Here is a 15,805-nt window from a genome sequence, read left to right as displayed (position 1 = left end):
AAATTCTAGATCTTTGGATCTAGCTCTAAATCCATAGATCTACGGATCTATCTCTCAAATTCTAGATCTCCTAACCCGTGCTATTCCCTACTCCACAGGCCCCAATTGTCCGCCCGCTCCAGTCTCACTAGTCCTGGCGTCTTCGCTTCTCCTGAACCGTAACAAACCTACTTTTAAAAGCCTACTAGTCAACCTCTCTCTAGAATTTTTTTACAGAACTTTCTAGAGAGCTTTTTTAAGAGCTTTCTAGCTGGACTTTTTCATCAAAAGATTATAATATCTGCTAAATATCTATATATTACCTAAAATAAATATTTCTAATTAGAATTAATATAGTGTTACAGTTAACCCAACAGCAGGCCGCGCTATATGTAGGGCGCAGAACGTCCCTAGCCAATCATTAGAGAAGTCAGGAGATAGCCAATCAGGGCTGGACGAAAGTGCTATGGCGCTAAGACACACGAGCACTCTGCAGGATGCAAGATGGTACGAGTGATCAGAGGCATAGCACGACGAGCACTTTGCAGGATGCAATGTGCTATGGGTAATCGGGGCCGTAGCAGGGGCGAGCACCTCAGGGCTCCAGGATCTATATATACGGAGGAACTGGCTGGTGTAGATAGATAGTTCCGCAGTATGCAATCTACAGTTGTATTCACGGTATCTTGTGTTTACATTGAGACATCTTGTTGTGCACTGTCTCGCTGCCCAAAACTAATTGTCAGAAGTTCCCTTAAACCTGTTTCCTTTAAGAGATTCTGTAAAGGGTTCGTCATATATAGTAAATTAATAGCAATTAAAATAAAAATTTATAACAAATTAGCTATATATTTTATAATATAATTTTATTATATTTTTAAGATTTAAAATAAATTATTACGGTTTTAATATTTATTAGTTAATTTATAGCTATTGTAGATATATCTAGTTATTAGTTAATATATAAATTTCATGAAAAAAAATAGACTTAGTTTTGGTGTATTTTGGTAGGTGTACTGTCCGGTCGAAATATATTGTCTGGTGAAAAAGTAGCCTTCTCTCCTACGGAGAGAGGTCTTGCTTTCGCACAGACCCTCTGTTATAGTGGAACCTCGGCAATCCAGCGGCCGCTTCGGCGCTCCATTGAGCGCTTCCGTCCGGAGCGGCAGTGGATCGACGGCCCCACACGGCCTAGGCAGACCGAGCTATAATCGGGACTTCGGTCGCCAGGGCTGAGCTCAAAGCTCAAACTTACCGCATTTCCATTCAGAGACCTCTCAATCGCCAAGACCTGCCACGTTGAACTGGTTAGCTTCTTGTAGTAAATAGAGCGAGCCTCGAGCTAGAATCTGCCTTGCTCTGTATAAACAAATTCCAGCTCATTGTTTCAATGTAGCTTCGCCCCGATCAACGAGACCAAGTCCAAACAAGTAAACACACAGCCTCCCGGTATGCCTACTGCAAAGAGTGTGACCATATTAGCTCAAACTGGACCAATGGATGGTCACCTTCCACACAAAACGAGGCTCGCCTCGAAAGGTCGCCTGGAAACCCGCTTCGAGGGATGCATGCTCCGGTTACAGCTAGTTTCTCTATATATCGAGATAACCTGACACTGGAGTACCACGCTTCTAAAGATGTCGTGAATTCCTAATCGTTGCTCACTTTAAAAAGCATATAAAGTTCTCAAAACCCGAGACTTAACTTTGTGGCTTACCTCAAAACTCGAAGCCACTTCGCGGGGGCTCAAAAAACGAGCAGCAAAGAAATATCAAAGTCAAACTCCTAATCTCTGTTTGAAAATATCCTCTTACTTCCTTTCTATCTTCTGGTCCTCTTGCCAGGCCCAGCTATCGCCTCGATCTGCGAATCCCCGAGAACGACCCAATGCCAGAACTTCTACAGGCCGGTGTTTTCGACAAAGACACCCTGCCACTTCTGCAGGTCATTCTGTGGGCAGCTTTGCAAGCTATGGCTCTCGCTGCAGTTGGAGATATGACAAGGGGACCGAATCGGCCTATTTATGTCGAGACCACGCCAGTAGACGACGATCCGCTGCGCATAGATCCACCAGACGAGACCCCGAACGCTCAAGGCAAAGAAAAAGGAAAACAGGCAAATCTTGCTGTCAGCCTTCCTCAGAACTCACCCACAACGTGGTTACCACCACCGCAGCTTGAAAACGAAGAATTGAATGACGGCGAACACTTCCTCGTCGATTACCCCGTGCCAGAAACCCTTTCCTCGTACCCACCCGCGCTCAAAGATATACCAGATACAATCCGCACGGTTGTACGATTATCGATAGACGCAGTCTTTGAACGAGCCCGTTCAGAGAAAGAGGCGGCTGTGGCATTGGCCCAGCGTGTGGCCCCAGACACGGCGAGACAGGAGGAAGAGGAACAGGCAACAGAAAATCAACAAATGACAGAAGAAAATGAACTACCCGCGGAGAGTTTGACAACGGCGGTGGTCGTTTCGCCTGCTTCTCGCGTGGAGGATCAATCACTACCAAGCGAGGCCCAAACCGAGCCAGAACGACCAACACTCAAGCCATCCCGGTCCTGGCGTCGCAGGGTGTTCTCTCATCGCCACTTGGAGCGGTATATATCTCAGACCGGCGAAAAGAATAACAACCAGGAAACTCCAGGATCGCCCAGTGCTTTTATTAGGCTCACATTCAAAACCCTCAACCGTCCCTCAGACGGCACCAAGGAATCTAGAGAAGAGATGTACGCCCCATACCTACCCTTCCCACCCAACCTCCCTCCTCTCGACTAACTTTCTTACCCAGAGAATGCACCGCCTGTCTCGAACCCACTAAAAGAGCCGACTCGGTAAAAGCCGCCATATGCAACCACACCTACTGCAAACCCTGCTTCGAGCAGCTCGTCCTCACCGGCCTCCAAACCGAAGCCCAATTCCCTCCAAAATGCTGCCTCAACCCCATCCCCTGCCGCACCATCACAAAGTACACCTCACGATCAACCCGAAAACTCTACAACGAAAAATCTACCGAATACGCAACCACCGACAGAATCTACTGCCCCATCCCCGACTGCGGCCGATGGCACGACAAAACCACCATCATCACCCCCCAAACAGGCACCACCACCACCCCCTACCTCAAGTGCACCAAAGGCCACAAAATGTGTCCCACCTGCCACCAAAAAGCCCACAAAAAAACCGAATACTGCCCCCAAGACCCAGACTACCTCCACACCAAAGCCTTCATCCAAGAGTCCGGCTGGCAAAAATGCCACCGCTGCAAACGCGTCGTAGAGCACGTGTCCGGATGTAGACACATGACCTGCCCCTGCGGCGGCCAGTTCTGCTACGTCTGCGGCGCCAGGTGGAAGACTTGCTTCTGCGCAGAGAGACAGGTAGACGTGATGAAATCAAAAGCCGCCGCGCGCCGGCATGAGAAACAACAGCAACAACAGAGCGAACCTGCCAGCAGCAGCAGCCAAGCTTCACAACCCACCACCACCCCAGCTGATGAATCAACACTCGCGAGACTGACCCAAATATCCGAGCACTCCTCCCTTCTCACCTTTATCATGACCTCGATAACGGACCACCAATCTGACATTTTAATCACGTCTCACTCCCGCGAAACATCCCAGCTCGTCCAGTCCCATGCCCTTCGCCGTCGCAGCTTGAATCTAAAGCAATCCACCGCCCTCACCCGCATGCAAAACTCCCACATTGCAGGTGTTGCCTCCCTTCAAAAGAAACACGAAGGCGTCGAAAGGGAGTTTTCTCTCAAAGTAGGAGAATCCCCCTCTGACTCTATCCCAGACGCAGGGAAATCACCAGAGGAGAGGAAACTCCAGACTGGATACGTCACCCTAAACCAAAAAATGAGATCAACACAAAACAGAGAGATGGGGATGTTAGAACTGGAGCAAATTGTGGAAAAGGGGGGAAAGGAGAGGGAATTAATGAGGGAGAGGGAAAAACTTGAGCAGGAACTAGGACAAGAGGCTAGGGAGCTGAGACGGAGGCAAGTTATGGAGGCAGAGTGGGGGAGGTTGGTTTGGGAGGAGAGGGGGAGGATGTTGAGGGAGATGGAGGAGAGGGAGAGGGAGGTTATTATTTTAGAGGGGGGAGGAGAGTAGCTGATGAGAGGTGAAGTGGTGATGGTGGCATGTGAAGTTGATGTGGTCCGTGCGACGAGCGTCTAAGTGTAAGTCGAGGAACAAGGGGGGATGTGAAAACCCCCGCCCACCAATCAGCATAAAGATTTGAGATGGGAAGCTCTTATCTTATCTTTGGACCATTTGGGTACGTCATTGCCTGGGGCGTTCTTGGAGAAGGGAAATACCCCGTGGCTGGAGGTTTGGGGAGCTGAATAGCGAGTTGGGTTGGGTAGAATGAGATAAGGAACAATATAGGTATATAAAGAAACATAACCTCTCATGTTGTAGACATCAAACTGAATGTTGCCACAGTGAATCTTTTCATGCTTAGAGATGCTGTCTCCACCTTGCCGAGCTTAAATCACGACAAGGCGCATTCCCGCACTTTGACATGCAGCGCGATACAACCATGCAGAAGGAGGATCTCCATATCTTTGAGCTTTTCTGTCGGAAAATGGGTGAGTGGAAAGCTGCGCCTTTGGCTGAACCCGGTACGTAATGTGGTTAGGTGTGTCGTTGGGAGGGAGCAGTTGTGAGTGGTCAGCCTGTGGGTGAAGCTGTGGCTCCCCACTGTTTGTGGCGCATGCCTGATCAGGCTAGGGCCGATTCTTTTCTGCCAAGCTGGAGCACATGTTTTTGGTGTGCGTTTACTGTTGCTCCAACTTCAAGCGTTCAATTACATTGCATTATATTGCGGCTCTCGCTGTTTGTATAACAGCTTATTCCTGAGACCTGTGCTCTTCAACCAATATCTAAGAAGTACTGGTCATTTTCTACAGACATTTCCGCTCGCAGTCCTAACAAAGATGATCACGACTTACACATAATCAGCATGTGGGGGTCAATACTTCCCCTTCTGTCCTAGCTCGCCATTCCAGGAACTAGCCGGGATGCTCCCGTCCTGTCTTCGTTCCAGATCTTGGCTTTTCAATGGTGTTATCTCTCCCTCTCTCCAAAGGTGATGATCCGTATCATTTCTATCCGCCAGTTGGTACAACCCAGGTGCCAGTAACCAGCCATCCTATGATATGATTTTTTCGCTGTCTTTTTCCAAATCTGCCCAATCCTGATCGAGTTCGAGTGTCCTGCAGCGCCTGTGCTCGGCGTCCCTTATTGCGTTAGGTCTCCCTACCCGCCTACTTACCTTACCTTGGTGTTCGCCTCGAGACGAAAGCAACCTGAGTGGTGTGTGTGTGCGTGTGCAGCCGGGGTGCATTATAAGGCGCATATCCCATCTCCTCGCCCTTGCGACCCTCCCTTTCTCCCTTTTTTTTCAGCTTTTGTTGCTGTCACCAAAAACACATCAGCTCACCACCTGGTTACCGGACATATTCGTCGTTCCACATACCGCGAGTCAACGACTACACCTAACAAAAAATGGCCGCTCCTCCTGAAGTTTCCCACGGCCGCGGTGGCGCCGGCAACATCAACCCCGATGACACCAAGTACGTTGATGGAGAGGTCGTCCGTGTTGGCGCCGAGGGCAGCCATGGCGATGGAGCTTTCAGCACTGGTCGTGGAGGTAAGCTTCGGTCTCTTTTGTCCCATATATCATCTAGGATATAGCCCATGACCCACGCCATCAACATCGCTGTCCACTTGTCTCCTCCCCCTACAATCAAACAAAGGGACAAAACAACACTCTGGTGATGATGATGATGGTGGTCGAGGTGGTGTCATGCTAGCCTTATCGACCTCGACCCAGCACCCCTGCTGCCTCCCCCACGGGGCCTACGCCAAGGCTCGGCAGGACGATAAGGCTTTCTTTCTCCACACACAAGATGACCCGAACAGAACAAAAAGGCTAACTAGAGAATTTCCAAAGGCGCCGCCAACATCGCCGACACTGGCAAGAAGCAGACCGTCCGTGCCGACAAGGACTTGGTTCCCGAGGCTGCCATTCGTCCATCCCAGGACACGGACTACCACACTGGCCGCGGCGGTGCTGGTAACGAGTACAAGGATGCCTCCAAGGAGCACGCCAAGAAGGTGGTGGACGGGGAGACGAACCCTGTCGGTTTGGCAGACAGACTGAAGAGGAAGATTTTGGGAGTGTTCAAGAAATAGACAGAAGGTGTGGGAGTGTTTGTCTGGAATTTTTCTTTCTCTTGCTTTCTACTGTCAATCTGCACTGATACCACATTTTGTTCACGACTTGTTGAACGTTTTGCAATTTCGGCTTTATTTGAAGGAGGTGGGGATGGGGGGGGGGGAGGGGGGTGTTTATATCAAAGAGATGAGATATGATAATGAGGTGGATATGAGTTGGGACGCAAGGTATACTATAATGGCAAGCTTTTGGCAATATCTCTAGCTCTTTTTTGTGTGCTTTGCTTGTTTGTCCTGATTCCAACCACCGCAAGAACCGCACATCACCTCACCATCAAGCTGATCACGAGGAGCTTCACCAAGAAAAGAGATTCCTCGTAAGTAATGAAACCCACACACACACCTTGACCGGTGTGAGCAGGTGAGCCATTCTGATATTGAATCTTCCTTCTTGGCTGCTTTGGGGCGCTTCGTGCCTTGCTTTTTGGCCATCGCCTACGGGGTACTGGTTTGACTTTGTAACCCAACCCAGGAACCATGTGCTGCCTGATGTGGGAGTTGAACCTGCATCTTGCAGGTCCCACTCACACAACACGCGCAAGAATGCACACATACACCATCCGATATAACTTCCAGGTTCATGGTGTTAAGGGAAACAAAACCAGTATATGTCGAGATCGGAGCCAGGAAAGCAAACCGCGGTACTACGCCTCCGGCAGTTGCACACACATGCCGTGTCACCACCTTGAGGATTTATTCTCCTGGTTGAAGGTCCCTTGACAACTGTGATCATGTGGTGAAGCGGTCCTTCTTCAAGAACCGGGAATACCTAACCGCCGTTTTGTCAAAAGCATAGTGTAGTCAAATACCGTCGCATCGGATCCGGGAACACATCGTCATTACCCCTCATGGAGTCATGCCCGCTATGCCCATCGGGCTTGGCGACTAGCAAGCTTGAAAGGGACCCTTATTCACACTCCAACACTATCCCGAACTCCACTCTAGACCATAGAAGAAGACGGCCGCTTGTGAAGAACATGTCTCACCTCAACAAGCTGTGAATTTTCAGCCCATCAAGGGTGGCCACCCAGCATGGGATCAGCACCTCGCATCTGCAACTCAACCTGGGGATAGCTCTGTCTAAATACTCCGTACAGAAGTAGGTGGTCGAATCTTTTCGATTGTGAAGGTAGGAGGGTATACATCGTACGAGCTATACCAACCCGATGCAACGCTGGTAATGGAGACCAAGATTGCTCAAATCAAGTTACCTATCCATCCCAAGGTGCGTGTGCGTGCCAGTTCGGTTGGGCGGTGGTGAAAAGGGAGGGGGTCCATGTGGGCGGCTCGGGGGGATCATCACTGCCCATCCGCTTATGCTCCCCGGATGTGCATAGTGTAGTGTGCCGGTGTGGGTAGTTATATGTACGTACAAGCAAGGTGGAAAACCAGAAACCCAAACCCCATTCACCCGGGGACCATGGAGATGGTGGTAAGTCCCCGGTGGAATGGTAGGGGAGGGACTGCAGGATATATAAACTAGAGTTGGTAGTCGTTGAGGCTCGCCCACGGTGGGTGATCTTGGTTGCTTCTCTTCTCTCGACAGCAGCACGAACCACCACAAGGATATGCAGAGATATCGAACAGCCAGCCATGCCTCTGAAGGATGTAATCTCTGATCCAGCAGCGGCTCGTTCATCTACTTTTTTGTTGTTTACCTTTGTTCATTCATTTCCGAAATATCGATCCTGAAGCTTTACTTCCCGTTTGCGGCTGGGGTACCATTGCAGACGGTTGACTTGGAGGGGCCGCAGGCCAACGAACGCCCAACTGCCCTGTGGTTGTAACGGTCGGTAGATTATTATCCAGAGCCCAACAGTCGGACAAAACAAAAGATCCATCTCTTTTGACCTATCCCACACTCAAAAATCCGATCAAACTATCATTTCAAACAACCTAGCAGCCCCTGGGTGACACAACCAGGAACAGGTTGTGGTTGTAGCTTTTGATCGGGTGACAGGTGACCGCACCCCTCCCGCCAACACAACCAAAACCAACCGTTGGTCGGTGCGTCGTTGCCTGCCGAAAGGCCGCCGCCGCTGCCCGTTTAAGTGGGTTTGTGGCCGTTTTAGGGAAGCGATGGCTCCCCGTAACAACCCAGATCATCATCAGCTGCTGCGTCCACCACCAGCACCACGCCTCTTCTCCCGATTATCCTACGCGTCCAAAAAGTCTTTTCGATCGCATTCATCTTCCTTCGAGGCCGACGACGAGAGGTCAAGCGATCATTCTGGGGAGGAGTATCTGATGAGTGTTGACAACAGCAGGCGGAGCAGCATGAGCAGCCTGTTTGCGCACAGTTACCGGCCGCCGAGGTACCCGGGGGAGGACACGAGGCCGACGAGCCAGAAGGAGTTGGCTGGGTGGTATGCGTATGCTTTTGCGGCAGAGGTTTATGTTATCTGTGGTGAGTTGCTGATGATTTTTGAGGGTGATGCAAGTTTGACTGACAATTTTGTTGTTGTTGTTGTTGTTGTTTTGTAGGAATCGGTATGTTGAAACCAATCCACCCGCTACGCTGACGTCGTTCTCCATCGTGGAGAATGAGAACCCTCCTGGCCCATCTCATCCCCCGGTCAGCGCGCGCGTCGTTGCGAACATAAACTAACGATATCACAGCATCATTCATCCCAATATTGCTCGAAAGCCTAGCAAGAGAAAATGGCGTTTTGTTATCCGATCGGACAACACCTTGTGGGCCAAGCAACGACAAGAATAGTGCAGATGGAGGACAGTGCGTGGTCTACGTGCTCGGCATGGAAATCAACACGGCGAGCTTCGCCATGTACACCTTCAGCATCAGCGTGTTACTGCAGGCGCTGCTGGTGGTCAGCATAAGCTGCGCGGCAGACCACGGCAACTATCGGAAGAAGCTGCTTCTTGCGTTTGGCTGGATTGGCAGCGGGAGTGTGATGCTTTACATTTTCGTGTCCAAAGACCTCTATCTTTTTGGCGCATTGCTGGCGATTATTTCGAATACTTCCCTAGGGGCGTCGTTTGTGTTGCTGAACTCGTTTCTGCCACTTCTTGTTAGGCATCACCCCGAAGTTGAGCATGTGGCCGCGCTGGATGAGAGTGATGCTGATGAGGTGGAGGATGAGTCTGCCGCCGACACGGATGCTGAGAGGGCCATGGTTGATTCGACTGCTGCTTTGCTACCGAGGCAGACATCGCTTGGGACCCCTATTTCGAAAGTGCGCACCCGGGAGGAGCTCACCTCGACTGAGCTCGGTCTGTCATCCCAAATCTCAGCCAAGGGGATTGGTACGGGTTACCTGGCCGCGTTGTTCCTACAGTGTGTCGCCATCTTCATTCTGATTCAGATGAAGAACACGACATGGTCACAACGGATTGTCCTCTTTGTCATCGGTGCATGGTGGGCTATCTTCACAGTCCCGGCTGCCATGTGGCTTCGTCCACGACCTGGCCCACCATTGCCAGCATCATCCAACCACACCGGTGTCAGAGCCCTCTTCTCCTACACCATCGACGCATGGAAGTCTCTCTGGCGTACCATGAAGCTGGCTGGACGGCTGGTAGACATCATGCTCTTCCTTGGCGGGTGGTTCCTCCTCTCTGACGCCGTTGCCACCACCTCTTCCACCGCCATCCTGTTCGCCAAAACCCAACTTCACATGGAACCGTGGGCCCTCGGCATGATCAACGTCATCTCGACCGCCACCGGCGTAATCGGGGCCTTCTCGTGGTCCTTCATCTCCCGCAAACTGAACCTCCAGGCTCACCAAACCATCCTCGCTTGCATCGCCCTCTTTGAACTCATCCCCATCTATGGCTTACTGGGTTACCTACCGTTTGTCAAGAATTGGGGCGTGTTTGGACTGCAGCAGCCCTGGGAGATGTACCCGCTCGCGGCCGTCTACGGTGTTGTTCTCGGGGGTTTGAGCAGTTACTGCCGGTCGTTGTACGGGGAGCTGATCCCCCCCGGATCCGAGGCGGCATTTTATGCTCTTTATGCTATCACCGACAAGGGCTCGAGCGTGTTTGGTCCGGCGATTGTGGGTGCCATCATTGATGCGAGCGGGGAGATTAGGCCGGCGTTTTGGTTCCTGGCTGCGCTGGTTGGGTTTCCGGCGCCGTTGATTTGGTTTATCAAGGTGGAGAGGGGGAAGAGGGAGGGGAAGAAGCTGGCGGAGGTGATTGAGGGGTTCAAGGTTGGGTTGAGTGAGACTGATACTAGTGAGGGGGAGGGGGAGGGGCAGAGGGGGATTTTGGAGGGGTATGAGACTGATCGGTGAGGTTGTTCGTCATGTTTGGGAAATGGGAGGGCCTGTTTAATGGGTTTGATGGGTGTGGTGCATAGCGCCGGCGTTGTTTATATTTCCATGGTTTATTTCCTAGGTTGGTGGGATTTAGGCATTGGACTGGGATGGGAATAATGTATTACTCGGTTCAATGAGTGTGTGTGACATTACCCCTCGCGGCTTTCTTGGATGACTCCGGCAATTCATATCCTCTCAGACGTAACCCCCAAGATGTCAGAGGTGCCTGTGACCAAGTGTCTGTTTGCCTCAGGCGAAATTAACATGATTTCAATCTCTCTGTGGAATTGGCACAAGCTGAGTCACAGGTGATGATTTCACCTGGAATTGGCTCTGATGGTTCTGGGTTCCAAACAGGTGAAAGAGGGAAAGTTCTGAGAGAAGCTCTGGACAGCTCGACAATGCTTGCTGCTGCTGCTGGGCCACATTTTCCGGCTTGCTTTCCCCATTCCTTGGCGCTTGGCGTGGAGGCTTTCCTAAGGAAGGTAACCAGCCACAGCATTTCTCCTCACTTGGTTCGTAATCACGTGGCTGGGGGAGGGCCCGTGTTTTTTCTGGCAACCAAGGGTGGCGGACGCGATTCCCGTAAATTTTGATCGGTGTCAAACTTCCCGCTGCCTGCGTTGCGAGTTGCAAGGAAGCAATCCCGTGTTGCGACAACCACGAGAACCATCGGCCATTGAATCGCGAGCATCGCCCACGCGCCAGCAACTCCGGACCGAACCTGCCCTCTGCTCCCCAGCCCATCCATCACCGGCCCAGGTGATTCATTCACCCGGCACCACCGGGCTGCCCTGTGCTGTTGACATTGCTCTCATTGCTCTCACTGCCCATTGCTCGCTCGCTCCGGATCGGTCCTGTCCACAACATCGCGCACCGCACCGCACCGCACCGCACCACAGCACACCGCACCTCCCCCTCCCCCTCAACAAGCCGATCGAAGGTAGGCGCTTTCCCAGCCACCTTCACACCGTCGCCCACCCCAATCCAACCCACCTTGCAACCTCTGCGCATCGCCATCGACCCAAACTCTATTTGCACATCGCAACTACCTATTGTTGCGCAAACGCTCACAGGCGCCCAACCTGTGCTCCGACATCCCATCTGCCCGACGCGATCCCTTCCTTTTCATCTAAAGACCCCGCAAAACACACACAACCTGGTCGTCATGGCTTCCTCCGCTCGCAAGAGGCCAAGACAGGAGCCCGAGGATAACCGGGCCGAGTGCCCATTCAAGATCGACGTCGTCAACCCAGATGACAAGGATAGCAAGAGAAAGTCAAAGAAGCGCAAGACCGAGGGTGAGGATGAGGATGCCACGGCCAAGGTCAACCTCCAGATGTCGCCCTTCGCGCCCTGCGGCAAGTTCAAGAAACATGAGACGATGGACTTGTACTTCAAGGTCAGCCCTCCGAAGAAGTGGACCGACATGACCAGGTACAACAGTTTTGTTCGTAAGTGCATTGCTCTCCTTTCATAACATCTGATGCATAACATTTCAGACGAGCGGTGTGGGCTAACGTTGCACCTCCGGCACAAAGTCAATGGGGTGAAGTACTTTAGCGAGGGCTTCATCTATGTCGCCAATGATTCCAGTATCGAACGGCAAAAGGCTGCCAATGACAACAAGCCGATGCAAATCAGGAAGAAGTCAGATGACGACTGGGTGGCGCGAATTCTCGAGATCCGCGCGAGCGACGAGCACCATGTTTACGCTCGTATTTACTGGATGTACTGGCCAGACGAGCTTCCTGCAGGCACTCTTGACGGGAAGAAGTTTGTTCAAGGGAGGCAGCCATACCATGGAATGAATGAGTTGGTCGCGTCGAATCACAGTAAGCACATATGGCTGTTCCGGTGCATGTCTAGCTTCGATTTGCTAACAGTGACTTTTTTCTTCAGTGGATATTATCAATGTGGTCAGTGTAACGTCTCAGGCGACGGTCAGGCAGTGGTTTGAGGAGAACGACGAGGAGATTCAACACGCGCTTTACTGGCGACAAGCTTTTGACGTCAGGAGCTACGAACTCTCGGTATGTACTGATCTCAGCATTTCCCCTCACGTTTGAGCGCGTCATCTAACCATTGTTTGTTTGCAGTCTGTTGATTTGGTTTGCCTATGCAATACCCCAGCGAACCCCGACAGGAAACTACTCGGATGCACAGTGGAGGCGTGCAAGAAGTGGATGCACGAAGAGTGTATCATTGAAGACGCTCTCCAGTCGACATACAAGCGACTCGGTGCCGACAAGCCACACCTGCCCCCTGAGCCTATCAAGAAGGCCGAGAGCGAAATCGAAGGCCAGCGTCCGCTAAGCCCATCCGATACCGGCGCCGCCGTTTCTGCCCAACATTCGATCGACGTCAAGGCCGAAGCAGAGCCAGCACAGAATGGGAGTGGCAACGTGGACGTTAAGCAAACAGAGGAGGAAGATGGTCCTACTGCTCCCGAGGATGCTGCACCCTCCTCAGGCCGTCGTTCAGCGAGCGCAGCCGCCGGCACAGGCACCCCCAGCACCAAGCTGGTTCTCAAATCAGCGTCGGGTCGGAAGGGTGGGAAGCCGAAAAAGAAGGGGGAGGCAAACGGAGAGACCTCACGGCCATGGGAGGGGCTCTTTGAAGTCACTCTCAACACAGAAAAGAACGGGCCCCCAGTGCTGGAGTTCAGAGACCTGCGGGAGGGCATCGTTGGTGGCGAAAAGACGTGGACTGAGCCCGTCAAGTGCCTCCTCTGTGCAACAACGGTTAACTAGAAGGCTGTCCGTGCTTGTCTGCCGCAGAGGGTCATACGCTCCCGGGACTCTGCGGCAAGAGCGGACAAGCCTCTGGAGCCAAAGTCCGAGACACCGCCTATCAAGCCGAAGAGTGAGTCGCTGGAGCCATCTCTGCCCTCGGCCATAGAGAATTCTGACGAAGAACTCATCAGAATCCAACTTGGGCTCGATGCCCACCCTGGACCCGCGTCAGAAGAGCGCATCAATGGAGTATCCTTCTCCCCCCTTGAACTTTCCCGAACCCCTTCAGCATGGGCATCACCTGTTATAAACGAAAGCAACCGGCACGTCTCAGCTCCCACGCGCCGAGCCAGAAGTCCGCCCTTGGAATATGAGAAACATGACATTGTCCAGGCTAGCGTTGAAATCAAGCCCGAGGATGGGGCGGAACAAGGTCGGGCTTGTAGAACTGAGGCAACCTCTTCAGCATCAGTTAAACCGCAATTCAGTTCGTCCGACATTGAGAGGGAGGAATACATGACATTGTTACGGCCTTCTCCTTTACCACCAGACCACATGCCGGCATTATCAAACTACTAGGAATTTTGGCCGTGGGTGAATGACTTAAAGGGCTTGAGACTGCGAGGAGGCCATCTGGAGTCTGATGACCAGGAGGGCACTTGTGATCACGGTGGTGACGGGGCAGAGTTGGAAGAATCACTCCAGCAGAAGATGGAAGAAATGCAGAGACTTGTTAAACAGCAACAGGAACAGATGGTGGACTTTTTTGACAAGCAAGAGGAGTACGAGGAATTTTTTGTGGGGCCTTTACAGCGACAAGAGGAGGCTCTGGAAAGGAGGGGGGAGATGGAGCGGTGGGCGGGGATGCAGAGGGAGAGGTTTGTGGGTGGTGGTGGTTGGGATTGGGATTTTAGGGGGAGGGCGAGGAGGATTAGGAAGAGGGGGTTGGAGAGGAGGTCGAAGTGGGGGGGTAGGGGTATTGATTGAGCATGAGCATGATATTTTATTTGGTTTGGTTTGGTTTGGTTTGAGAATATTGTTAGGCTACTTTGTGTCAGCGAGCGAGATTGGGGGGGTAGAGGGGGGGAAGAAAGAAAAATGGAGTTTCCTTTTTGAGTCTGTATTGTTGTTGTTGTTGTTGTTGTTGTTGTTGTTCTGTTGTCTGTGTTGTTTGGTGTTGTCTTTCTCCGTATATCTTTTATAGGGACAACCCTTTTTTATGGCGTGGCGTGGCGCGGGATGGAGTTTTTTTGTGTTCTGGCGGGTTTCGTTTTTTTTTTTTTTTTTTTTTCCCCTCTTTGTTGTGTTTGGGATTCGGTGTCTTTTTTTTTGGGTGTGTTGTGTGTGTGTGTGTGTTGGTAGCAAAGGTTTTTATAATTCAGGGAACCAAAGTTTGATTCTGCTGGTGATTATTACTACTGGTTGGGGAGTGATGTGATGATGGTCATTTGATGAAATGTGATACTGTGGTGATTTGTGAGGTGGTGGTTGGCATAAATGAAGGGGGTGGGGGGTGATGATGCTGTGCTGTGCTGTGCTGTCTTGAATAAGGCCGTACGTCAACCAATTTAGTGACGAGGTTTGTGTGTTGCTGTGTCTCCTGATCTCCTCGGTAGCTCCATCCGGGTTCAGGGGATTAGTTAGATTCAGGGGATACTTAATAAAAGAGTTTAATGTTGCTGTTATTATGGTTACCTTTTCCTGGCTTTGGTGGGTGGATGTAGGTAGTTAAGCTACCTTACCTTGGGTCATCATCAGAGGTATATCACTTTTCTCATTCAGCAACGACATCGAGGTCATACCATACACAACTGCTAGGTCGACAAGTCTATGTTTGACAAGAAAAACCGCGAGGTGAGTTTCAAAATGAGATGATAGCTGGTTGTAATAATCCATATATACCCGCAAACGCTGACCTATCGCTACTCTGGTTATGAAACCAACAACGCTCTCCCGCCCTCGAGGTGAGAATATGTCCGTGGTGTTTTCCTTTCCAGTCTGACCAGACAAGCTTGTTCTCGAAGCACCACGCCGGGACTTTTTCAAGTGATAAAAAAGTCACCATAGGGTAAACCTGTCCTTGAAGAATTTCCGCTCGCCATCCCTTCTTCGCTACCTGGCCCTCTTTCTCCACCACTTGCTATAATACCGCACCGCACCGTCAAGAAGAGCAACAGACTGGGCCTGGCGCACGTGGTTGGTATTATTGAAACACAAATTGAGGGTTCTGGCCATTAGCTCCTCCCCGATTTGGTCCTCCTCCTCCTCGACCATGCACCTCTCCACAAGTATCACATGCTTCACTGCCTGTTCCTCCTTCACTGCCTGTTCCTCCTCCACGGCCAGATATCTCCTCCACGGCCTGTTCCTCCTCCTCGATCAGGTACCTCCCCACTAGCATCAGGTGATCCACTGCTTGTTCCTCCTCCACTGCTCGTTCCCCCTCCACGGCCTGTTCCTCCTCTACGACTTGGCCCTCCTGCCCGTCTGCTTGGTTCTACTCCCCCTCTTTGACTGTCGCTTTCTGATGGTCCAAGACTAACCCAATCACTTTTATCAA

General features: G+C 51.4%; 4 protein-coding genes across 4 annotated transcripts; all 4 read left to right on the top strand.

The window, feature by feature from the left end:
* Positions 1 to 1,866: 1,866 nt before the first annotated feature.
* Positions 1,867 to 4,100, top strand: PODANS_1_8770 (uncharacterized protein; the record flags this gene model as incomplete). Its single annotated transcript, XM_001913071.1, has 2 exons — positions 1,867 to 2,711; positions 2,774 to 4,100. 2 exons carry the CDS (start codon positions 1,867 to 1,869, stop codon positions 4,098 to 4,100), a joined length of 2,172 nt encoding a protein of 723 aa, XP_001913106.1.
* Positions 4,101 to 5,498: 1,398 nt separating this feature from the next.
* PODANS_1_8760 (uncharacterized protein) lies at positions 5,499 to 6,188 on the top strand (the record flags this gene model as incomplete). Its single annotated transcript, XM_001913070.1, has 2 exons — positions 5,499 to 5,643; positions 5,947 to 6,188. The coding sequence occupies 2 exons, from the start codon at positions 5,499 to 5,501 to the stop codon at positions 6,186 to 6,188; spliced, it is 387 nt and encodes a 128-aa protein (XP_001913105.1).
* A 1,956-nt stretch (positions 6,189 to 8,144) lies between these two features.
* On the top strand, positions 8,145 to 10,486 carry PODANS_1_8750 (uncharacterized protein; the record flags this gene model as incomplete). The annotated part of the gene is made up of 2 exons (XM_001913069.1): positions 8,145 to 8,637; positions 8,850 to 10,486. Coding segments are annotated over 2 exons (2,130 nt in total), but the record flags the coding sequence as incomplete, so codon positions are not given.
* A 790-nt stretch (positions 10,487 to 11,276) lies between these two features.
* On the top strand, positions 11,277 to 13,263 carry PODANS_1_8740 (uncharacterized protein; the record flags this gene model as incomplete). The annotated part of the gene is made up of 4 exons (XM_001913068.1): positions 11,277 to 11,964; positions 12,013 to 12,345; positions 12,413 to 12,543; positions 12,610 to 13,263. Coding segments are annotated over 4 exons (1,806 nt in total), but the record flags the coding sequence as incomplete, so codon positions are not given.
* Positions 13,264 to 15,805: the final 2,542 nt, after the last annotated feature.

This window comes from Podospora anserina, chromosome 1 (assembly GCF_000226545.1).
Source record: "Podospora anserina S mat+ genomic DNA chromosome 1, supercontig 1".
Classification (NCBI taxonomy): Eukaryota; Fungi; Ascomycota; class Sordariomycetes; order Sordariales; family Podosporaceae; genus Podospora; species Podospora anserina.
This window is presented reverse-complemented; position numbering and strand designations above follow the sequence as displayed.